This window comes from Epinephelus fuscoguttatus, linkage group LG19, assembly GCF_011397635.1.
Source record: "Epinephelus fuscoguttatus linkage group LG19, E.fuscoguttatus.final_Chr_v1".
NCBI classification, from domain to species: domain Eukaryota; kingdom Metazoa; phylum Chordata; class Actinopteri; order Perciformes; family Serranidae; genus Epinephelus; species Epinephelus fuscoguttatus.
The window spans coordinates 194,790-219,212 of NC_064770.1; the positions used below are offsets into that span (position 1 = coordinate 194,790).

Here is a 24,423-nt window from a genome sequence, read left to right on the forward strand (position 1 = left end):
CTGTTCAGGCTCCATTATAGGAAAGAAAAACTTTTCAAACTCTACCCAGACAGTACAATCTAATAAACACATGTTTTGGTCGTGCTCCAAACTATCTAGTTACTGGCAATCTTTTTTCAAATCCATCTCTGACATATTAAGTTTAAATATTAAACCGTCCCCACATATAGCTGTCTTTGGCATAGCTCCTGATGAAATTGGTACCACAGCCACCCAAGATCATGTCATTGCCTTTGCCTCCTTAATTGCTCGCAGGAAGATTATTCTGCTGAGAAAATCCCCCCCAGCCACCATCGTTTAAAGCCTGGCTACCGGATATGTTATTTTTGCTTAAATTGGAAAAAAATAAGTTTGGACTTAGAGGCTGTTCTGGAAGGTTTTACTCACACTGAAGGGCCGCTACTCAACTACTTTTATCAACTCCCTTCAAGTGAAGTGTCCCCATAGTGGACTGCTTTCGTCCTACCTGTCCGCATATCACTGAATAAGCCCTCTGCATTTAATTTAGCAGTAGGAGAATTAATAATATTGCACTAGATCTACTGGCATCGATCCCCCCAGGTCTGTCAGCTTTAACAACATGACTGAGATGTGAGCAGCTATCAAGACTTTAGCATTTAGATAAACAGCAAGTTGGTGGTCCATGGTATCATTTCACAGCTGATATTTATTTATTTTACCTTTTTGGTTTTTTTACACAATTACTCCACCTATTGTATGTTAGTGAATTCTGGTGAGCTTTAGTATTTTTATATCAGTGGCACTTATTATTCTCATAATCGCTACGTGGTTTAATATGAGGTCCGTGGTTTATTAAAGGGATAGGGTTTGGGGACTATGTGCTTTTGCTGTATTGGAGGAAAAAAAACAAAAAACTGGATGCTGATTGCATTAATGTTGATGTACATTTTTGTCTGGATTCAATAAAAATATTTATGAAAAAAAAGAGGGGGGGTGGCTGCCGCATTGGAGTTGTACACAAGTTGTGTAGGTGGAGGTGATGGAGGAGGAGGTGGAGGAGGAGGAGGAGAAGCAGCATTGGAAGTGGGAGTGGCTGCCGTATTGAATCTGTTGAAGAACTGATTGAGTTCATCAGCTCCTTCTGCATCACCCACCACTGGCTGTCTTTTCTTGTTGTTGTAACCAGAGATTGTGTTGACACTCCACATTTCATGGATGTTGCTGTGTTGTAGATCCCTCTCCAGTTTCTTTTTGTATTCCACCTTTGCCATCTTAAGTCTCTTCTTCAACTCATGTTGCACTTGTTTGAACCGTGCTTTGTCACCATCTCTAAAAGCTGCCTTCTTCTCATTGAGGATTGCCTTTATGTCACTGGTAATCCAAGGTTTGTTACTGTGGAAACAGCGTACAGTCTTTGTAGGTATGACTGTGTCTTTACAGAAGTTGATGTAATCAGTAACAGTCAACCTGTTTATCAATGTCCATGATGTTCTCCTACGTTTCCAGCAGCACATCCCAGTCTGTGCATTCAAAGCAGTCTCTTAGAGCCTCAGTAGCCTCTGGTGTCCATTTCCTGACTGTGAGTTTAATTGCAGGCTGCCTTCACACACAGGGTTTGTAACATGTCTGCAGAAGAACCAAGCTGTGATCTGACCTGCCCAGTGGTGGTAAGGCAGTGGCTCTGTAAGCTTCTTTGACATTGGCATACAGCAGATCAAGGGTTTTATTTTCTCTGGTTGGACAGTTAACAAACTGTGTAAAGCCAGTCAGGTGAGAGGAGAGGGAAACATGGTTGAAGTGTCCTGATATTATCAATAGTGCCTCAGGATGTTTAGTCTGTATCTTAGCAACGAGTTCATGGAGAACTTCACATGGAACTTCAGCAGTTGCCTTGGGTGGGATGTACACAAGTATTGTTGTGATATGACTGAATTCTCTTGGTACATAATATGGCCTCATACCAACTGCCAAAAGTTCAATATCTGGACAACACATCTTCTCCTTGACAGTAATATGTGCAGGACTGCACCATCTCTGGTTCACAAATAAAGCCAGTCCCCCACCTTTTTTCTTGCCACTAGCTTTAGAGTCTCTGTCCGATCGTATGAGAGTGAAGCCAGAGCCAGGTAGATCCACGTTGGAGTCTGAGAAGTTTTGATTCAACCACGTTGCCATAAAACACATGGCACTGCACTCAAGGTATACTTTCTGAGTCTTCACCAGTATCTCCAGTTCATCACTCTTGTCGGGCAGAAAGTTGACATTTCCCATGATGACTCATGGCAGAAAGGGCTTAAATCTCCATTTCCAAGCCTTCACCTTTGCACCAGCATGGCAACCACGAAAACACCTCTTCATCTCGGCTGGAATAGGATGGTGTCTCCAGACTTACTCCGTTTCAACGAAAAAAGCTCCTCTCTTGAATAAACTCTTCTCTTCACAGAAGTATCATTAGTAGTTGAGAAAAATGTAATAAAAAAATCAGTAAAACTAAGTAAAATTGCAGAGCTACCAAACTTTGCTGCTAATAGTTGAAGCACATGTTCTAGTCAGTGGATTTGGATGAGGAGGACGTGTAAGGTATGGTAAAGGAGGTTGTTGGGTTGGTGCTGGGAGCAGTGAGAGCTGGCATTAGGGGAGTGTCTCTGGGACGTTAGAGATCACTGTCATGGGACCAACTAGACAGAACACTGGTGAAAGGAGGTTCCCACCTGATGACCCCAAAGACATGTTAGTTATCACTGCTCACTGGTCTGTATAGTTAAGCCTTGCCATAATAGCTTATCATAGGCTTTAGGAGGTTATTCACTGAGCGCCGATCCTTTCTCTAGAGCACAAAGTTCTTGTATTTATTTGAGCCCGAGAAAATAGGAGGTATATTGCAGGAGGTCCTCTGCAGATTAGGTCTATGTCTGCCTAACTAGTTTTTTACTGAAGGTGAATGAAATGTGGAGGGCATGTTCAGGACATTGAGCAGGATGTTTCCACTGAATTTTATCATATTGCTCTAACACAACTTGAGTTATGGCTAATTTACTGTTAAGCCCCCGAATCCATGTATCATTCGTTCATTCGTTTTTCAAAATAAAACCAAATATGAAAAAACAAAATACTGACTTGTTTTTTCAATATTTGTTTCCAGAACCAAAATGAAAAAACGGATAATGACTGGTTTTCCGATTTCCAATTTTCTGTTTAAATGGAAAATGGAAAAAATGGATAACGGGCCGGGATTCGGCCCTTTCATACACTTTCAATATTTTCATCTCTCGTACATTGCAAGACCCGGAAGCCAAGTTTTTTATTATTATTATTATTATTGTTATTATTATTGAAGAAATATACAAAGATATCACACAAAATATCGGGACAAAAACGTTACATCAGTGAACGTTATATCTCAAGAGTGCCTCAAGGGAATTCTTCAAATTTGACACAAATGCCCACTTGGGCTCAACAATGAACTGATTTGTTTTTGGTGATCATAGGTCAAAGGTCAAGGTCACTATGACCTAGTCTGTCTCCTTCTTGTGAACTCACTATCTCAAGAACAGGGTGAGGGAATTTCTTTTAATTTAGCACAAATGTTCGACTTTGACTCAGTGATGAATTGATTAGTTTTTGGTGGTCAAAGGTCAAGGTCAGTGTGACCATGTCTGTCTCAATGTGATATCTCAAGAGCCACTCATTGGAATTTCTTTAAATTTGACACAAATATTCACTTTGCCTGAAGAATAAAAGGGTTATAAGGTCAAAGGTCAAGACCTATATGACAAAATATGTTTTTTGGCCATAACTCAAGAATTCATAGGCTAATTTTAACAAAACTTCACACAATTGTCTAATAGGATAAAATAATGATGTGATGATATCTGATGTTCAAAAGGTCAAAGGTCAGCTTAACTGTGACTTCATAATAAAATGCATAAAACACTTTTCTGGCCATTACTCAACGTCATAACTCAGGAATAGTGGGGAGACATTTGGTCAAATATTGAATTGGTGACACTAATCTTGAAACTGTGCTAATTGTATAGGTCTTAGACTTTAGATGTTATAGACTGTAAACTGTAAGAGAAACCTAGCATAATTAGGGCGGTAATTCTAGTTTTAAATTTGATTGATACTTAATTGGTGATGCAGTCAAAATCTCAAAAGTAAATGTCACAGTGCTATTTAAAAATGTACCATCCGTACACCTAGCATAAACAAAGATTTAATAGAAATTTAAAGAACTCCAAATGTTACACAAAAGTTTCTAAAGTATTGAAAGCTGAACATGGCTAACTGTGCCTTCTGTCTGGTCATGTACATGACCACAAATGTTGATCAGTGTACATAACATCAACATAATGCTGATGAGGTAATTATATTTTCAGTATGAAGACCTTGAAGACTCCATGACAGATGCGCTGGTCAACAACAAGCCCCAGTTTGTGCGTCTCTTCTGCGAGAATGGCCTGAATATCCTGGACTACCTGACATACGGCCGCTTGGAAACCTTGTACTGCTCGCTGTCAGACAGCTCACTTGCATACATTCTGCTCCAGAGGCGTCTGAGTGAGAGGCAGGACCTGGCTGGATCCCCGTCCATCCTGGATGGGGCTGTGACAACACCTCTGAAGAGTCCTCAGAGTGCACTAAGTGGATCGGCTTCAGCAATGGAGCTCAATCTCTATGAGGTAAAGAAAAGGAAGGGAGGATGGAGAAAGGGGCAACAGCAAGAAACCCTTTCATATGGATTAATAGCAGGTTTTATTAATTAATTACTGGTAATGGTGTACAGTGGATGAGTGGATGCTGGTGTTTAAGTCATGTTGATGTTTACTGTGTAATGATTGTGATGACGATGCTGATGATGGTAATTACCTCTATATGTAGTTCTTTTAGTTTATTTACTTAGATGTTATGTTACAGTCTTTAGTATGATTATTTCATTAACAACAGCTTCCAGTGCATGTTAGTGCTTGTGAGTCCCTGGGTGTGTATCCCTCTGGCTAGCTAATTGCCGCCACTCAGCAGTGTGAGGTTAACACCCTTAGCTCTAATAATGATGATAATAATAATAATAATAATAATAATAATAATAATAATAATAATAATAATAATAATACATTTTATTTATAATGCCCTTTTCATCAAAAGATCTCAAAGTGTTACAGGTTAAAAACAAAGAAAGATAAAAAAGTAATGGAAGATAATTAAAACAAGATGAGCAGTTATTTAAAAGGTTTTAAACAAAAATATTTAAGGGGGACCAAAAGCTTTGCTGAAAAGAAATGTCTTAAGACCTTTTTTAAAACAGTCAGTGGATTGTGGTGCCCTCAAGGTGTCAGGGAGGGCATTCCACAGACGTGGGACAGCAGCACAGAAGGCCCTATCTCCCGTGGTCCTGAGTCTGGTTCTCGGTATGTGGAGGAGGTTTGAGTGAGTGGAGCGAAGGGAGCGTGTTGTGTTTTGTGGGTTGAGAAGTTCTTTGAGGTAGGGGGGTCATGTCCATGGTTACTAGAGCTTAGATCGGGCCCAAAAAATTCAGCCCGACCTGGCCCAAGCCCGTGCACGTTATGTCCGGGACTGTCCCGGCCCGTCCAATTAACTGTAATTATGAGCCCGATTTAAACCCGACATTTTTCAATAAGTTGGCTGTTTTAATTAACGCTAAGGACACACCGAGCACGTTAGTGCCGCGGAAGTCCTGCAAGTGTACTCGCAGTCGCTTGACTGTCCACACAGGCAGTGCAGTTCTCCTGCGCTCTCTGCGCCCGTTAAACATCTACTCCACTTGTCTGTTCCCGTCAGTACTCGTTTTTTCACTTCAACAGGTCATTTTAAACATGGGTAAGTCTATATTTTCATCGTTTTTTTATAACGTAATAAGTTAATGACTATTTGTCATTGCATGTCCATGTATTGAGCGTGTTGGGTAAACACTGAATGAATAGGGCATATTTTTTGGAGGCACGGAAAGCCGCTGTCCCTCCCACTTATCTCTACCGACCCCCCACCTCCCCATGATTCTGATCATGTAAACAGACTCATGCTGCATTAGATTTTACTTCATGGAAACACAGCAAACGCTCTTGGTTTTTTGTCTGCTTTATATGAAATGTCATTACTTGAAGGCAACCCTGCAGTTGTAGTGAAGTGTCTGGTGATGCTGCAGGTATCCCGCCTGCTGTGGGACCTGTTGGGTGATGTCTGTCAGCCTTTCTACTATGGACCGCTGGGCCTGGACCACAGCACCAGCACCAGGAAGGCTCTCAGGGTCAGTGATTGGGAAACTCCAGGTTTCTTTTGTTGCGTTTGCACACTGAACAAAAATTTGAACACAACACTTCTGTTTTGGCTACCATTCTCCACAAGTTTAAGATCTAAGACTTTTTTTCATGCAGTCATCAGAAATATTTCTCTCAAATTTTGGTCGCAAATCTCGTGAGCACTTCTCATTTTCTAAGATAATCCATCCACCTGACAGGTGTGCCATATCAGAATGCTAATTAAACAGCATCATTACTACACAGGTGTGCCTTGGGATGGTCACAATAAAAATCCCTCCTAATATGTACAGTTTGATCATACAACATAATGCTACAGATGTCGTTTTGAGGGAGCATGCCATTGGCATGCTGACTGCAGGAATGTCCACCAGAGCTGTTGCCCATGAACAGCCATAAACTGTCTTCAATGCCGTTTTTGTGAATTTAGCATTACATGCAACTTCCCACAGAACCGCAAACCATGTGTAACCACACCAGAAACCATCTCAGGGAAGCTCATTTGATTGCTCATCATCCTCACCAGGGTCTTGACGTGACAAAAGTTTGTCATTGTAACTGACTTGTGCGATTGTGAGGTTGGTTGGCTGTACTGCCAAATCCAGGGAAACAATATTGAAGCCATCTTATGGTAGTTACTTGAACATTTAGTTCATGGGCAACACCTCTGGTGGGCATTCCTGCAGTCAGCATTCTGATGACATTCAGCCGGGAATTAGGATGAAGTGTGTTAACATGTCGCCTGCCCAGAGATGAAATATAGACAGTGCAAGCAGTACAATTACACTGGGGCCCCTGGGGTGAAGAGGCCTATAGAGAGAGCGGGCCCTCGCAAGTGATTCAGATTAACATCTTGGAAATATACCTGTGCTGATAAATGATAAATGATTTAAAAAGAATATTACTAATTTAAAAAGGGTGCCATTTGCTGTATATGTCCTCAAAAAAGGCAAATAAATTCTTTGCCTTTTCTATATAAACTATAAAATCTATAAATATACCATAAAAAGTGATTATGAAGGGACTAATTTATTACTTTCTTTGATATTTTTGTCGGATAATGCAATGATGATTTCTGGGTAATTTTTATGTTGATGTTGTCCAATGTCAAGTCTAAATTTGTGTCAAGACATGCATGACAGCATGCATTAGTGACAGCATACACTGGGGCCCTTCATAACCTCCTCACCTCACTTATCTCTTTGTGAAGCTAGAGGCTCCTAACTACAATAGCTGCAACTAACACACACCAGTATGATGTAGCACTAGCTTTTGAGAAAGATAAAGAATCCATGGAGTGCATGTCTCTGGTTCTGCTGCAATGATTTGATTCCTTGGTGGAGTGCTGTTTTCAGTAGAACTATCTGAAGTTTACATCTTGCTGTAGATTAAGTCATGTTTTAGGGATTTTTTTTTATTGAACATTTAAGTACATACAGGACAACTAGACAAGTACAGAACAGTATGGAACAAGGGGCAATTACGGAACTAACTAACAAACAAACTAACAAAACAAAAACAAAACCAGGGATTTTTTTAATGATAATAACCAGAAAGGAGAGACAGAAGCATTTTATTAAATTGTGTTTTTCACTTTATATGAAATTACTGGGAACAATGAAAAAACTGTTGGCACAATTTCAAAAGGATAATGAAATAATGGATAGCTGTCAGCTGTAATAGAGCTAATTCTGTTCAGATCTGACTCCTTCACTGGTGACTCTTGTCTTGTCTTACCTTCAGCAAGTCAATAAAATGCTGCTGGGGGAGTGTTTGTACCGGGACCAGCGCTGTCTCTCACCCTGGGCAGCCCTCTTCATCTGGGCTGTCCTGCAGAACCGCAGTGAGATGGCTGTGTACTTCTGGGAGATGGTGAGACTCACCTGTAATATTTCCCAACCTAAAACTTTTTTTTTTCAGAGTTGAAGGATTTAGGAATTGGCTGTGTTCAAATGTTAAGATTATTATACAGTTTAAACCTGACTAGTTTTAGGTGATGACATTTTAGGTGCTGTGAGAAACAGGCTGACCAGCATCAGCGCACAACATTCAACTTTTGCCAAAGTCACAAAACTGCCATTTTCAAAGTTGCCATCAAATTTGGTTTCATTTAAACAGCAGTTTATTTACCTTTGTTTCTGTGTTTCCTTGTTAGGCAGGGGAGTCAGTGCTGAGTGCTCTAGGAGGCTGTAAGATGCTGAGAGAGCTTTCTAAGCTTGAGAGTGAGACTGAGAGCAAGCTTGCCATGAAAGAATTGGCACAGAAGTTTGAAAACCTTGCACACGGTGAGTCAGACCACAAGCTTCTCTGTTCTCTACATGATTTGTATTTAGGGTGGCATAGATTAGTTGTACTCATCTTAAGCTATCAGAGATAATCAGTACTGTATTTAATAACAGAATTTAACTTGCGTTAAATTCACCTAGGGGTACCACTCACTCAAAAAGGGAAATGATGGCCAACTCATTAATTCAGTCTCAATTCTTGAGGTTGCTACTGAGTTCTTGACTCAAAACAGAGACAAAACTACATGATCAAGTTATTTATAAATGAAAGGTTTATTAAACTACCAACACATTCTTATCCCAAGTTGTCACATTTCCGGTTTCTCAGTGGCCTGTCTGCTGTTGATCTTCCAGGACGCTGCTACCAACACCGGGATGTCAACAAAAGCACGTGGTTAGGTTTAGGCAACAAAAGCATGTGGTTACATTTAACAAAAGCATATGGTTAGTGTAGAGGCTAAGCCTCAAGTGCTTTAAAGGGGAACTGACATTTTTTTCAACCTGGGCCCTATTTTCTGATCTACTTTTGTCTAAATGAGTGATAGGATGTTCAATATGTGACATTTCTCCAGTACGAAGCTCGGGCGGACCTGCCTGCAGCTTGTGAGCGCGTGCTATATTAAATAATAGGGCACTCAGACCACATCAAATAATGTCAAAATACGCCCACTAAAAAAGCATTTCTTCAGATTCAGATTCAGAAAACTTTATTGTCTGTCGTAACATAAAATCTTCTTTGACGTGGCTCCACATACAAAACAAGACAATACACTGATTGGAAACAATCGCACAACACAGATTCTGAAAGCACACACAGTGTGTATAGATCTTAAAAACAAGTATAAAATTAAAACTGTAAAAATAGACAAGATAAAAGGTGTGGATATGTGTAAAGTGACATAGTGCATCAGGGTTATTTTTGTCCATTGTTCATTGTTTATTTAAGATGTTTATGGCAGTGGGTATGAATGAGTTTTTGTCGATGTTTTTCTTAGATAGGGGGACTTTATAGCAGTGGCCTGATGGCAGGAGTTGGAAGGACTTGTGCAGGGGGTGGGCGGGATCCTGTGTAATGAGGTTGGCTGTCCTTTTAACTGCTTGGGTGTGGAGGGCTGATAATTGATTTTGAGTTTTGCCAGTTATTTTGCTTCCTTGATTAATGATCCGGGAAAGCTTTGATTTGTCTTAAACAGAGGTGAAGGTGAACCATGACATGATATTAAAAGTGAGTACAGATTCTATGAGTGATTTGTAGACAGCTGTTAAAATATCCTCTCTGACATCAAAGCTCCTGAGGTTCCTCAGCAGGAACAGGCGTTGCTCAGCCTTCTTGCACACAGCGTCTGTGTGCTGGGAGAAGGACAGGCGGGTATCAATCTCTGTGCCCAGGTATCGGAAGGCCTCCACCTGCCCCACTGCCTGCCCGTTCAGCCTCAGAGGTTCAAAGAGAGGTTGGGCGGAAGATGTTCGCCTCCCCCCACAACACAGCTCCTTGGTCTTGGAGATGTTAAGCTCCAGAGAGCTCTCTTTGATCCAGAGCATCAGGGTGTTAACCTGCTGATAGTAGGCAGCCAGAGACATGTGGTCCTTGATGTGGGCCAGCAGGGCCATATCATCTGCATACTTAAAAAGGGAAATGTCACTGTTATTGCTTGTTATGTTGTTTGTGTAAATGGAAAATAAAATCGGTGATAAAAAAACAGTCCTGGGGGACACCAGTGTTTACAATCATGTTCTTGGATTTAAAACCATTTACCACCACATACTGAGGCCGGTCCTACAGGAAGTCTTTTATCCACAGGATAAGTGATGGGTTGACTTGTAGATCCAGAAGGCGGTTGCAGAGGGTGACCATGTTGACTGTGTTAAAAGCGGAAGAAAAGTCCATGAAAAAAATCCGTGTGTGAGGGTGTGGGGAGTCCAGGTGTCTGCAAACTGTGTCCAGGAGAGTCTAACAGGCATCCTCCACCCCACGCTTTGCCTTATAGGCAAACTGGAGTGGGTCAAGCCTGTCTGCCACCATAGCAGTGAGGTGATCACTCACCACCCTCTCCATACACTTACAAAGTATGGATGTGAGTGCCACTGGTCTGAAGTCCTTCATCTCCCTGGCATTCTTTACACAGATAGGCTCGGATTGTTAGTATATTTATCCGACAACATAACGGAAAGGAGAAATGAATGTCTGTCTTTACTTTTAGCTGGAATCGGACATATTTGTTGTGGCAAGTCAAAACACTTCCTCTGCCTGTTCCCTCTCTCTCTCCTCGTCCCTCTTCACTGAGCTCTGTGTCCGTGTATGTCCATGTACTCCGTGTTCAAATAAATACGGACGGTCATCAAATTCAAATGGCTCATCCAGATCCAGTTGGTCAAAATCAGGTAAAAATTCAGCCATGAGTACTCCAAACAGTCGCATTTGTAAGCTCGCTCCAGCGGTAACTTCCTGCAACAACTCAAGTCTCATGAAACCAACTGCCAAAAGACACCATAGACTGTATAGTAAAACACCAAAGAAGAAGGAGAATCTCGTGAGACGTGAGATTTCAGAGCCAGACTTTCACTCTCTGAGTGAGTGTTTTGACTTGCCACAACAAACATGTCCGAATTTTTACCTGATTTTGACCAACTGGATCTGGATGAGCCATTTGAATTTAATGACCGCCCGTATTTATTTGAACACGGGGTACACGGACGTACACGGACGCAGAACTCATTGAAACTGTGTGGACGAGGAGAGAAAGGGAGCAGCAACAGGCAGAGGAACATGTCCGAATCCAGCTAAAGGTAAACACAGACGTTCATTTCTCCTTTCCGTTATGTTGTCGAATAATTATACTAACAATCTGAGCCTGTGTGAAAAAAATTCACTTTTAGTGGACGTATTTTGACGTTGTTTGATGCTGTCTGAGTGCCCTATTATTTAACATAGCGTGCGCTCACAGGCTGCAGGCAGGTCAGCCCTAGCTTTGTACTGGAGAAATGTCAAATATTGAACATCCTATCACTCATTTAGACAAAAGTAGATCGGAAAATAGGGCCAAGGTCGAATTAGTTGAGGCCCACTTAAATGTTAACGCGTATGTTCAAAGTAGAGAGTCCAACAACAAACTGTGATGCGAGCCCTTGGTCCATTTATTGCAGTCCACAAATCAACAATCCATAAAACAACCAGCGTTCCGCATGTGAAGTGATGGGTGTGTGTATGTGTGTGGTCAAAAACTGTTAGCCCTCTGGACAGGAACACCCACCGGCAACAGGTTAGTTCCTACCTAAATACAGTTTGGGAGGGGCAACATATTGACAGACCCGATTAACCCTTTGCCTGAATTTGGCTCTTACAACACCGCCTTCTTATTGTTAAAGGCATCAGACTCAACAATTCAATACAAAACAGAAAAGCCAAATGTAAACCCAAACATTCAAAATGCACCTTAATACCATTAATCCACCTCTTGTACCAAACACAACTTTGTTAGAGGTCTTTTGATAACGGTTTTGGTTTGCAGAGTGACAGAACACACCAGGCCACTTTTGTCTGGGAAGATCTCTAACACCTTTCCAAGAGGCCAAGATCCACGGGGGGCTGCAGGATCCATGATTAGCACCACGTCTCCAATCTTCAAACTTCTTTTCCTCTGATTCCACCTCTGCCTCTCCTGAAACAACGGCAAATACTCCTGAATAAATTGCTTCCAAAATAGGTCGGAAAGGTGTTGGACCTGTCTCCGTCTTTTTACATATACTATATCGGTTGCCTTAAAGAGCCCAGAAGGCATGGCAGGCTTTCCCTTTAACAGAAGCAGGTGATTTGGGGTTAAAGGCTCCAAATTGTTCGGATCATCAGACAGTTTAGTGACTGGGCCATCATTAAGAATAGATTCTGCCTCACACATAACCGTGTGGAGCCCATCATCATCCAACACCTGCTGGTGTAAAACTGAACTGAGAATGCCTCTTACAGAACTTATCAGGCGTTCCCACACCCCGCCATGATGAGAGCCCCCTGGTGGATTAAACTGCCATTCAACGTTAGCAGGAGTAAGAGCCTGTTGGATGCACTCATTATCCAGCGCAGAGAGAGCTTCTTTCAATTCTCATTCTGCACCATGGAAGTTAGTTCCATTATCTGACTTGATAAGGACCACTTGCCCTCTTCTACTGATGAACTGATGCAGAGCATTTATACAAGCATCAGTCTCCAAAGAGCTTGCCACTTCCAAATAGACTGCTCTACTAACCAAGCAGGTAAAGATCACTCCATATTGCTTGTACGTGGTTCTACCTTTCTTCACGTCCAGAGGCCCAAAATAATCAATCCCAGCGTTCATGAATCGAGGGAGATCTGGGTCAATTCGTTCCTTAGGAAGATCAGCCATCTTCTGTTCCACAAGCCTTCCATGACGACGCCTGCAAAAACTGCATTTGGAGATCACACTCCTCACCGCTGAATTGGCACATGTAATCCAAAATTTCCTCCTTACTGTTGACAATGAATGGCTTCGGCCACTGTGACCCAACAGCTGATGAGAATCTTTGGGGATGAGCTTGGAAATGTAGTGATCCTTGGAGAGGATGAGCGGATGTTTAGTCTCCAAAGGCATGGCTCCTTTACTAAGTCTCCCCCCCGACTCTTAGGAGTCCATCCTCTACGATCGGATCCAGCTAGTAAATGGAACTTTGTCGGCTTACTGTTCCCTTGGACAGCAAAGAGGAAAGCTCATCTTGAAACATTTGCTGCTGACAATAACGAACAATGGCCGACTCAGCCTCAGACATATCACTTGGTGCCAAGGGTTTTGTCCTCTCCGTGATTATGGCCCTTCGTCTTCCCACTTCATCCACTTGTACAGCTCCAGAGGCCTTCCTCAGACGACGAAGCTCTAACAAGATGGCTTTGAGCAGCAAGAACCAAGCTACCGACACCTTGAGCTTTCTCCAGTCTGAGAAATAAGTGAGAAGATGGTCCGTGCTGGATGGCTTGGTACTGATGACATTCACCAAAACATCTTTCTTGACCTCTGGATCATCCAGCTCCACTTTGATGTCAATGCCATAGCAGGCTGGCCACTCTTCTTTGGAACCCCAAAGAAACTTAGGACCCTTGAGCCAACTGCGATCCTTCAGAAAGTCTGGCGCCCTTATTCCTCTGGATGCAATGTTGGCTGGGTTCTCTTTGGTTCCCACGTGCCTCCATTGTGAAGGATCCGAAACCTCTCTGATGGAAACAACCCGATTTGCCACGAGTGTGTGGAAACGTCTGTTGTCATTGTTGACGTACTTTAAAACTGACGTACTGTCGGTCCAAAACCAAGATTTATCAAGGTGAAGTTCAAGCTCTGCCCCCAGCATTACACCCACTCTTGAGGCTAGGGCGGCAGCCGTGGAACAGCCAAGATCTTCAATGGTGTGACCCTGGCCTTTCTCAAAAGAAAAGCAATGTGAACTTTGTTTATGCTATTTTGAAGCCTGAGGTAAGTTACAACCCCATAACCTTCTGTACTAGCATCAGCAAAGTGATGTAATTGGCTGTGCAGCGGCTCACCAAAGTCCTGTGGTTTTACACAGCAATCCACCTTGAATGACGGCAGCACCTCAATATCCTTCAGCCACCTTTTCCACAGGTTTTCAATATCAGGTGGCAATGCCTCATCCTAGCCCTGGCCTCTCCTGCACAGCTCCTGCAGCATCATCTTGGCAGACAGAGTGACTGGTGCCAACATTCCTAAAGGATCATACTCAGAACTACTTGTGGACAACATTCTACGCCTGGTATGAGGCTGCGCTTTCACCTCCATCTTGAATTTGAAGGCATCCGATTTGATACACCAGAGGAGGCCCAAAGCTTGCTCAATGGGGAGCTTCTCTCTGTCCAAATCAAGCTCCTTTAGATCCTTGGCCAACTGGTCATCTGCAATAGTCTGCAAAACCGTCCGACTGTTGCTGATCCATTTCTCTAGAATGAACCCACCTCTCTTACAGAGGGTGCTGAGATCCTGGACCATTTGGATAGCCTCCTTTTCCGAGCCCATGCTCATCAGGCAGTCGTCCACATAAAAATGTCACTTCACCGCTTGAATAGTTTCGGCAGAGAATCAACCATGTTGTCATTGGCAGTTTTCTTCAGTGCATAACAAGCACAACTGGGTGACCACACAGCCCAGAACAGATGCACAGTCATTCTGTAGACCTTGAAATCTCTGCTGAGGTCTCCTTCCGGCCACCAACGAAATCAAAGGACACCTCTATCTTGCTGCACAACCTTCACCTGATGGTACATCGCTTGCACATCACCCATTAATGCCATGGGCTCCTGCCTGAACTGAAGCAAAACTCCAAGTAGTGAGCTGGTGAGGTTGGGCCCTTGCAGTAGTTCTTGATTTAGAGATGTCTCTTGATACATGGGGCTACAGTCGAACAACACTTGAAGAGAAGCCTTTCTGGGATGGAAAACCCTGTGATGTGGGATGTACCACATTCTTCCACTGCACAACATCTGCTCCTGAGGAACTTGCTCTGCGTATCCCTTGTCAATAACTCCCTTCATGTAGCTAGAGTATTCCACATGAAACTTTGGATCATTCACAAACCTCCTCCTCAATCCAAGCATCCTTTGTTTGGCCACTGGAAAGTTATTCGGCAGGAGGACATCTGCATTCTTAAAGGGCAGCTTCAAATAGTACCTCCCTTTTTGCAACATTGCAGAGCCCTCCATGATCTTCATAAACTGTAGGTCCTCTCTAGATGCCTGCTTTTCCTCGGACGGCACTTCGTTGAAATCATGATCATACTGATTCTTCAGCATAAGTTCCAAGTTGGAAACAGAAATTCTGCTCACCAAAACAGAGGAAAGAGCCATATCATGGTTGCTGGCATTCCTGCTTCCATTCAGAGGACCATCAATGACCCAGCCCAACACTGTCCTTATAGTGTACGGGACATCTCCTTGGCTGCTGACAGTTTCCCACAGCTCCAATAACCTGGGAGCGTTACTTCCTTTTAACATGTCGACACTAGCCTTTATGGTGGGAATGGGAATTTTTGACAGATATGGCCATTTTTTCAATGTTATCTGTAGTTACCTGCATCTTCTTCTGCGTGAGAATTTCTGGGAGAGGACAGAAGTTGTTTTCATTCAAAGCAGACACCTCCAGCCCAGCTAAGAAGTAAGCAGGAACAACCTTTTCCTGCACCATGGTTGTCAGTTCTTTTTCCTGCCATGTTCAGTTTATGCGTGAGGTCTTCCGAGCAGAAAGTGGCCGAACTTCCTGGATCCAAGAACACATAGGTCTGTATAACTCTACTTCCTGTTGTGGCCTTGACCTGCACTGGAACGATGGAAAGAATACAATCAGAATCAGAAAGAACTTTATTGTCCATTGCAGAGCAGTGGAAATTCGTCTTTGACGTGGCTCACAATAAAACACAAGTTAAAAATACATAAAAGACATGAAAAGACATAAAATACATACCAATACAGTACAGAGCAACACACATAAAGCTAAGAACCCTGAGTCAAACCCTTAAGATTTATTGATAATGTTGATGGCGGTAGGAATGAATGATTTCTTTACTATGTTTGTTCTTGCGAATGGTACCTTGTAACAGCGGCCAGATGGGAGGAGTTGAAATGAACTGTGGAGTGGATGTGAGGGGTCGCGTGTGATGGTGTTGGCCTTCCGTTTAACTGCCTGTGTGTGAAGATCTGTCAATGAGGTCTGAGTGGTGCCTGTTATTTTGGTAGCATGTTTAATGACTTTCCACAGTTTGGATTTGTCTTGAACAGAAAGGAAGGTGTACCAGGATGAGATGTTGTAGGTTAGGACTGACTCAGTGAGCGATTTGTAAACAACTGTTAAAACATTTTTGCTTACATTAAAAGTCCTCAGCTTCCTTAGCAGAAAGAGGCGCTGTTGAGCCTTTTTGTAAATGTTGCTGCTGTGGTCAGAAAAGGACAATGCTCTGTCGACCTCAATGCCCAGGTATTTGAAGTGTTCCACCTGCTCCACTACCTGCCCTCTGATCACCAGTGGTTGGAGCAGTGTGTGGGCAGCATCCCCAGATGTTGTTCTTCTGCAGCAGCACAGCTCCTTAGTTTTGGAGGTGTTCAATTCCAGTGAACTCTCCTCAATGAGGGTGATCAGTGAGTCCACCTGCTGGTGATATGCTGCTAGGCTGATGGAGTCAGTTAGGTGAGCCACCAAGGCCATGTCATCTGCGTATTGAGAAGTGTCATATTGTCCGTGCTGCCGATTATGTTGTTTGTGTAGATGGAGAACAGGATGGGAGATAAAACACATCCCTGAGGGACCCCTGTGTTTAACACAATATTGTGTGATGTTTTGCCATTCACTGTTACATGTTGAGGCCTGTCTTGTAGAATGGATCTCGTCTTTGATCCAGTTTACCAGTATCGGATTGACCTGTAGATCAGTGAGGTGGGTGAGCAAGGTGCTTATCTTGACTGTGTTGAAGGCTGATGAGAAATCCATAAATAAAATCCTGGAGCATGAGTGAGGGTGGTCCATGTTTTTAGTGGCCGTGTCCAGGAGTGTCGGCAGGTGTCTTCCACCCCTCGTCGTGCTTTATAGGCAAACTGGAACGGGTCCAGTTTATCAGCGACTGAAGAACTTAGCAGGCCACACACCACCCTCGCCATGCATTTACATAATACAGATGTGAGTGTGACTGGTGTGTAATCCTTTGGGACTTTTGCATTTGTGATTTTAGGTATGGGTATGATGGTGGATTCTTTCCATGAATGAGGAACAAAACCTGAGTCCAGGAGCATTTGGAAAAGTAGGGTCATGATACCCCCCAGTTGAGTGGCACATTCCCTAGCACTCTGCCTTTTAACTTGACTGGACTGTGTGGGGGGCTGGGACTGCTGGAATTCCAGTCTCTCAGTGGTTGTTGTGGGTTGTCAAATCTGCCATAAAAAATGTTTAGCTGCTCTGCAAATGAGGTGGGGTCAGGACAGTTGATTTGGGCTGGCTTCTGTTTTTTGCCCATCATGGCGTTGAGCCCTTGCCAAGCCTCCCTTGCATTCCCTGTTGTAAATTGTTGTTCCACTTTGTTCTTGTCTTGGATTCTGGCCTGCCCAGATTTTTGTCTGAATTCTTTTTCCAGCTCATTCACCTTCTGTCTGTCTCCTCTCAGAAATGCCAGCGTCTTCTTATTCAGGCATATTTTCAGGTCTTTTTTCACCCAGGGCTTGTTATTTGGGTACAGTCTAACCTGTTTAGATGGAATGACAGAATCAGCACAGAATGTCAAATAGGAGGAGATTGAGTCAGTTTGCTGGTTCTAGGGATGCACCGAAATGAAAGTTTGTGGCCGAAGCCAAAGCCGAATATTATTAAACGCTTGGCCGGATACCGAGTACTGAATACTGAATATCATTGTTTAGTTTTTCATTAGTTTTTGCAGATGAACCCCCTCCAGATTAGTGTTGTCACAGTACCAAAATTGGGACCCACTGTGCGATACCAATGAAAATATCATGGTTCCGAGTAGTATCACAATACCACAGCGAAAATGAGGCAGATGTGCCTTTTGTCATTTATAAAAAGATAAATCACTTTTCTATAATACATCAATGATATTTCAATGGAATAAATTACTTATTGACTTATTCATACTTCAAAAACAGCATCAATCAGTGATTTACATAGGGGGGATCAAAATAAAATAAATAAATAAAATAAGAATCAACCAACCACCCTCTTCCCCTGACAAGTCCCTTCATAAGTAATGAACAGTCCCTAAAGTGCGGTGAGGTTTGTGGGCCGTTACTGCCAGAAAGAGTAATGTGGATTGCTCGTTTCTCCTCTGACACGTCACATACCTGTGTTTGGCTGGCTCGGCCGTTCAGGTACTTCTGGGCAGTCATGACGCCAAGAAGAGGATATTATTGGAACCGACTTGTCCGTCGCTGGTAAGCCGATAGCCGCCGTATTTGACAGGAATACTGTGTCTGTGACCCCCGTTCAACCCACAACCAATGAGATTCGCCTTTTGTTTCTGCTGGTGGTTGAAATCTGTAGGCTGCTCACACAGCATGCTGAATGATTTAAGCCTGTTTTCCTCGCTCAAAACTATTTTTAGTCGCAAATGCGAGTGCCGTGACGGGCAGATCGTCACACTGCCGACATTTTATTCCACCGGTCACGGCGCTAACACGCTGCTATTATTCGGCCTTGGTTTTAACTTATTCCACTGAATACCGAATGTGTGGTTTTTTTTGCAATATTTGGCCAAATATATTCGGTTACCAAATATTCGGTGCATCCCTAGCTGGTTCAGATCAGAATCATTGCTCTTGAAAAACACATCCCAGTCAGTCAGTTCTATACAGCCCCTGAGTTCCTCAATAGAGTTGTTGTCCCATATTTTGATGGTTTTTGTCTGTATTTTGTCTATTTTCAGTTTTTGTCTGTACTTTGGAAGTAGGAGAATGACATTGTGATCTGAACGACCAAGGAGTGGGTGGGCTTTGGAAATATATGCACCCGGTATGTTTCTATAGCAGAGATCCAACATCTTGTCAAATCTGGTGGTGACGTCACACCTGTTGAAATCCCCTAGCAGGAACACCGGCTGTTCGCCAGTTCGGGTGACAGCGCTGTGATAAAAGTCCGCGATGCGGTCTGCCACCAGGTTGAAGTCAGGTCCAGGAACATATGCCAATATTATTGTGATTTGTGTGAATTCAGATAATGGGGTCTGAAGGAAACAGGAGCTCATAGTGTCTGTCACTCTCTTTCACTGTGTAGTTGGTTGCCCAGCTGTTGTTGACAGCCAGGCAGAGACCGCCCCGACTGACGTCCGTGTTCCTACTGTGTCCCTGTCAAGTCGTATAATGTTAAATCCATCGATGTGTATATCAATGCCCTCCAACAGCCATGATTCTGTAAAGCAAAAAAGGCTAGTTTGCTTGTAGTCCGAGTTGTACTGGATGAGTGCGGAGAGTTCAGTTATTTTATTGTTCAGTGACCGGACATTTGACAGCATGATGGCAGGTAGTGGAAGCCTGCTACCTCTCTTTCGTAGCCGATTTCTGACCCCTCCTCTGGACCCTCTTTTCCTCCAGATCTGTTTGTTGTAATATCCCCATAGCAAGTGGTGGGGGATCTCAGCAAGGAGGGTAGTCGATCTTAGGTCCACATTAACACTGGCTGGCTTGAGACTAGACGCTCATGCAGCGGAGCGCCCCCCTTCATCCCTGTCAGATGGTCTTTTCCGTCCCCTGTTCGACCACATGTCTGAGAAGGAGGCGACACTGCTGCTGGTGGAGAAGCTGATAATGCTCCATTCCTCCACATTAGTCTTGTTGATCTGAAGCACAGTGGGATGTTGCTGTTCACAGACTGCACAGACCAGGCGTTTACTGCAGCTGCGGCTTAAATGTCCAATACTTAAGCATCCAAAGCAAATGCCCTTTTCCTTTAAAAGGTGGATCTTATCTCTGTGCCTTTTACCTTTAAATTGTTGGCATTTTTCAAGAAGATGAGCGCGTGAACAGCAGTGGCAAGACAGGCTGGCCTGTTTCCTACTGTTGACCTACTGGTATGTGCTTCACTTGGCTCCTTCTGTGTTACAGTAGTGGCAAAGCTACCGCCCTTGTGCTTTGACTGTGCTGGTTGTACATTAAGCCCGTTGAGAGGTTTAACTTTAACATTTAACATTTGATGATGCACCCTCAGTGTCACCAAAGACAGTCAGACAGCATTTTTACATGCTTCTTCAGAAACCTGACTACGTCATTAAAATGACCTTTGTCATGGGAACTTTCCATTATATCCTAAACCTTATATCTTCACCTCTCTCGGAGCTTGTATGGTAGCTTTGAAATGACCATCCTCATGTTGGTTGGCAAATCCAACTCCTGCATGTACTGCAGTTCCTCCATTACATTGCAACATCCTCTTAAGAACAAAGCATCTGCCTGCAGGGCATTGGCATCCTCAGATTTTATCATTGGCCAAGCTAGAGCCTTCGCTATATAAGCAGTGGCAATCCTGTACTTGTTTTCAAAGTGCTCCTCCAGAAGACACTTTGCTGTGATGTAGCCCCGCTCAGGAGCCATATGCTGACAGCTTCGAATCAATTCCCTTGGCTGTCCTTGGGTAAATTGTTCCAGATAGTATAAGCAGTCAGCTTGGCTGGCTTTGTCCTCCACAAGTTGTTCAAATGCTCTAATAAAGGCTTGATATTGCAGTGTATCTCCTTCAAATACAGGAATGTCTCATGTGGGCAGAGACAGCAACCTCTGCTGGTCGACAAGAGAAGCTGTTATTTCATTTTGTTTATGCATAATGGCAACAATATTGTCAGGTGGTAGGCTTACTGGTTCATTTTGGTTTTGTTGATTTACATATTGAGTGTTGCTTTGATTTGGCCATGCAGTCATAATTGGTGGAGCTTGTGATGTTTCCAAGGGATTGTAAGCATGTGCTCCTGTGTCTCTTTCCACTGGAAATGAGATGTTTTGCTTTGGCCTACTATCCATTGCTGATGGTTGACGTGGCAATGACCAATCCTTTGGCTGTGAGGCCTGTGCCGCAGGCCTATAGTCCTTGGCCATAGGGTTAAGGGTGTTACAAGGAGTCATTCTTTTTTTTTTCCAGTACTGAATTCACCCTAATTTTGCATATTGTGCATATTTTCATCAGACCCATGTTCTGCCTTATTTTTTAACCACACTTGTGTTTCTTTTATAAATTCATCATTGAACAACATTTTTGCTCGGAACCATATGTCATTTTTCTCATGCTCTTCTGGTGGCAATAAACCCACCGCAGAATCATGCATACACCTTGTTTCATCTCTTAACTCAATAAACTCATCAAAAGCTTGTTGCACCTGCAAAACATTGCCACTTGACATTAAATCATGTATCGTGTTTCTAAATTTATCAGCTTTAATTAGTTTTAATTTTCTACTTTTTTGCAATCTGTCCAATTTGTCACACAAGGCTTTAACAGTAAGTTTAGTACCCCGCTTGGGCTTGACTATTTCCTCACTGTCACCAGTAACAATGTTCGTTATACCGGACTCAACCGGCGCCTCAGGATTCGAGCCCACAAGCAGTGGCTTGTCCGTGCGTGTAGGCCGATGATCCTGACACCGGCTCCGGTCCGTCTACTGCCTGCTCTGTCACGTCCGCCGAATCCACAGCTCCTCCAAACGCAGTCAGCCGACAAGCAGATGAAAAGCAGCTGGCACAGAAGACTAATCCAAAATGCACAGTTCTCTTCTTCTTCCTCTGGCTACAGCTCCAATACTGTCCAGCACCGCAAACATTTGACACGCCGAGGTTTTGTCTTCAAACCGGCTTCTTTGGCACAGTTTTTGACTTGATGTAGAGGCTAAGCCTAAAGTGCTTTAAGCCACTGAGGGCTGCAGCCATGGGTCGACCTAGTTGACGCACACTTAAACGTTACCGCGTTTGTTCAAAGTAGAGAGTCTGACAACAAACTGTGATGCAAGCCCTTGGTTCATTTATTGCAGTCCACAAATCAACAATCCATAAAACAATCAGCGTTTCGCATGCAGTGACGGGTGTGTATGTGTGTGTGTGTGTGTGTGTGTGTGTGTGTGGTCAAAAACTGTTAGCTATCCGGGCAGCAACACCCACCGACAACAGGTTAGTTCCTACCGAAATACAGTTTGGGAGGGGCATGTGGTCAGGTTTAGGCAACAAAAGCACATGGCTAGGTTTAGGCAACAAAAGCACGTAGTTAGGTTTAGGCAACAAAATCATGTGGTTAGGTGTAGAAAAAAAAAAACATCATGGTTTGGCTCTACCTTCATATGGAAAGCAAACACCAGGCTCTCGGGTGAAAGTTCAGGGTTTGTTGGATCCAATAACCACTCCTTCTGCCTGCCCAATGAGGACTTTGCAGCTCTCTGTATATTACATTGCAACTGGCAGCGTTTCAACCTGAAGCGGTCCAGTGGCATATCATACTGCTGTGAAAGATACTGTCTGGCTGACCGGCAGTGAATCATAACACCATGAAAGGCTAAGTCCAGCTGCGTTACATACTGATTCTGCCTGGCCATGTATCACACTGCCATGAAAGGTGGAAGTATCTTCTGCTCTAAAAATGTCCTTGTTTTTTTTTTTTTTCTTTTACTTTTTCGTAATGTCCTTTAAATCTAATTTTTTAAGAACTTATCAGAAACTGTTGGACCCAATGTCCCGAAACCTTGGCAGGATCATCTACAGACATTGCTTATCTAAAGTTAGCATGAGAATTTTAATATATCAATCCAATTTAATATTTTAAATTATTTTAAACTTTTAAACTAAATTTTACATAAATACTCATTATTTGAAATTGGCTGAAACAATTGTAACCAAACTTGATACATATATTTGGATGCTTTGTCTGAGTTTCGCTACACAGTCTTGGAATATTCTGCCACTAGGGGACGTCACTAATGTGAAAAGTTTATATCTAGTAATCAGTTATAGGGATTTATACGAAATCAATTAACATCTTTATCCCCACAAGTCTTTCAAATGCTACCAACTTCATACAGACATTTTTTGGACTGTAGATATCAGTGTTTCAAATGGTATTCAGATCAGCTGACAGCGTGTCTTAATAATCTTAGTAATATTCAGTATCTTGTAATTTGTTCTGTATCCACAATATTTTCTATTCCATCTCATTTTGAACCCAATTTCACCAAAATATTTGACATTACACCTGAAACCAGCAGGACAATGTGAGGGAATTTTATTAACAGGTTGGTTATTTACAGACAACACTTATCCTAACAATACCTGGTGACTCAAATTCAAATATGAATAGATGTCTGGATAATCAATCCGGCCACTGTGGTGGGTCGTTGATCCACTTGGATGGGGAAATATTGAAGGGGCATGACAGAGATTAGCCTTAACCTATTAAGGAACGCTCAGGGTCAGTCGAGGTCATATAACAATTATTAGACATGTCTGTGAAAGACACATTTGTTTCATACAAATATATCAAAATTAGACTCCAAACAAACATAAAACTACATTGACATCTCTAGGATCTTTGCTTTCCTATTCTCCCAAAAGGGGTAAAACCTTGATGTTTTTTGAAGTACCTTTGTGTGCTGGTGTTGTGCTGCAGACTGTATCCCCGTTGATGTGTTTCCTCCCTACCTAAATCTAAACCAAACCTTATCCCTTACTTAACCACGGAGGGGAGTACTATGGGAAACACTATTCAACAGGGGAACAGACTTCTACACAGCACCTGTCTGGTAAATTGACTGCACTTGTATAGTGCTTTTCTGGATACTGAAAGCGCTTTTTACACTACATGTCACATTCACCCATTCACACACATTCACGAGACTCACAAGTCAGTCTTTAGACGCTTTGCTTAACTAAAGACTGATGACTCTCTCCCTGATTTTGTGTTTAGATGGGCGGATACAATTTCAGAGTTTAAAAAAACTCCCTACGTTGCAGAACCAATAGTAAATCTGCAGGGCGGTCCTTTGGTAGTCCTTTGGCTCAATCATGTTGTAACTAAGATATCCGCTGGAAAAAATATTTTCTTCACGGATGAGCACACGTTTGATAAAACAGAGTTAAATCTCTCGGCATCCATTTTCAAGCTCTGTGTGTGTTTGTTTCCTTGCGGACGAGAAAAAGGGGAGCGCACATTTCCGAGAAGGCGTGTCCTTTTCAAAAATGCTAGAGGCGTTGCTTTGTTGCCGGCCGTTTTCGCCGGTGTGTTAAACACACTTTAGAAAGGAGTGTCCCCAGACTATCAGAAGGCGGAGATCTCTGATTGTCTGGTGGCGAGACTACACATTCACACACTGGTGGCTACCATACATGCCACCTGTTACTCAGTAACCATTCACATGCACTCACAACGGAACAGTCA

The 24,423-nt window shown here is 42.9% G+C and overlaps 1 protein-coding gene across 2 annotated transcripts in view; it reads left to right on the forward strand.

Annotated features, from left to right (window-relative positions):
• Positions 1 to 24,423, forward strand: part of trpm4a (transient receptor potential cation channel, subfamily M, member 4a) — a 171,521-nt gene that overhangs the window by 94,038 nt on the left and 53,060 nt on the right. For both annotated transcript variants that reach the window (XR_007447791.1, XM_049560180.1), the window contains exons 11-14: positions 4,341 to 4,643; positions 6,125 to 6,226; positions 7,980 to 8,108; positions 8,392 to 8,521. Coding sequence is in view for 1 of the 2 variants with exons in the window: in XM_049560180.1 (XP_049416137.1) it covers positions 4,341 to 4,643; positions 6,125 to 6,226; positions 7,980 to 8,108; positions 8,392 to 8,521 (664 nt within the window). In the remaining variant the exon portion in view is untranslated. The remainder of the gene's footprint in view (positions 1 to 4,340; positions 4,644 to 6,124; positions 6,227 to 7,979; positions 8,109 to 8,391; positions 8,522 to 24,423) is intronic.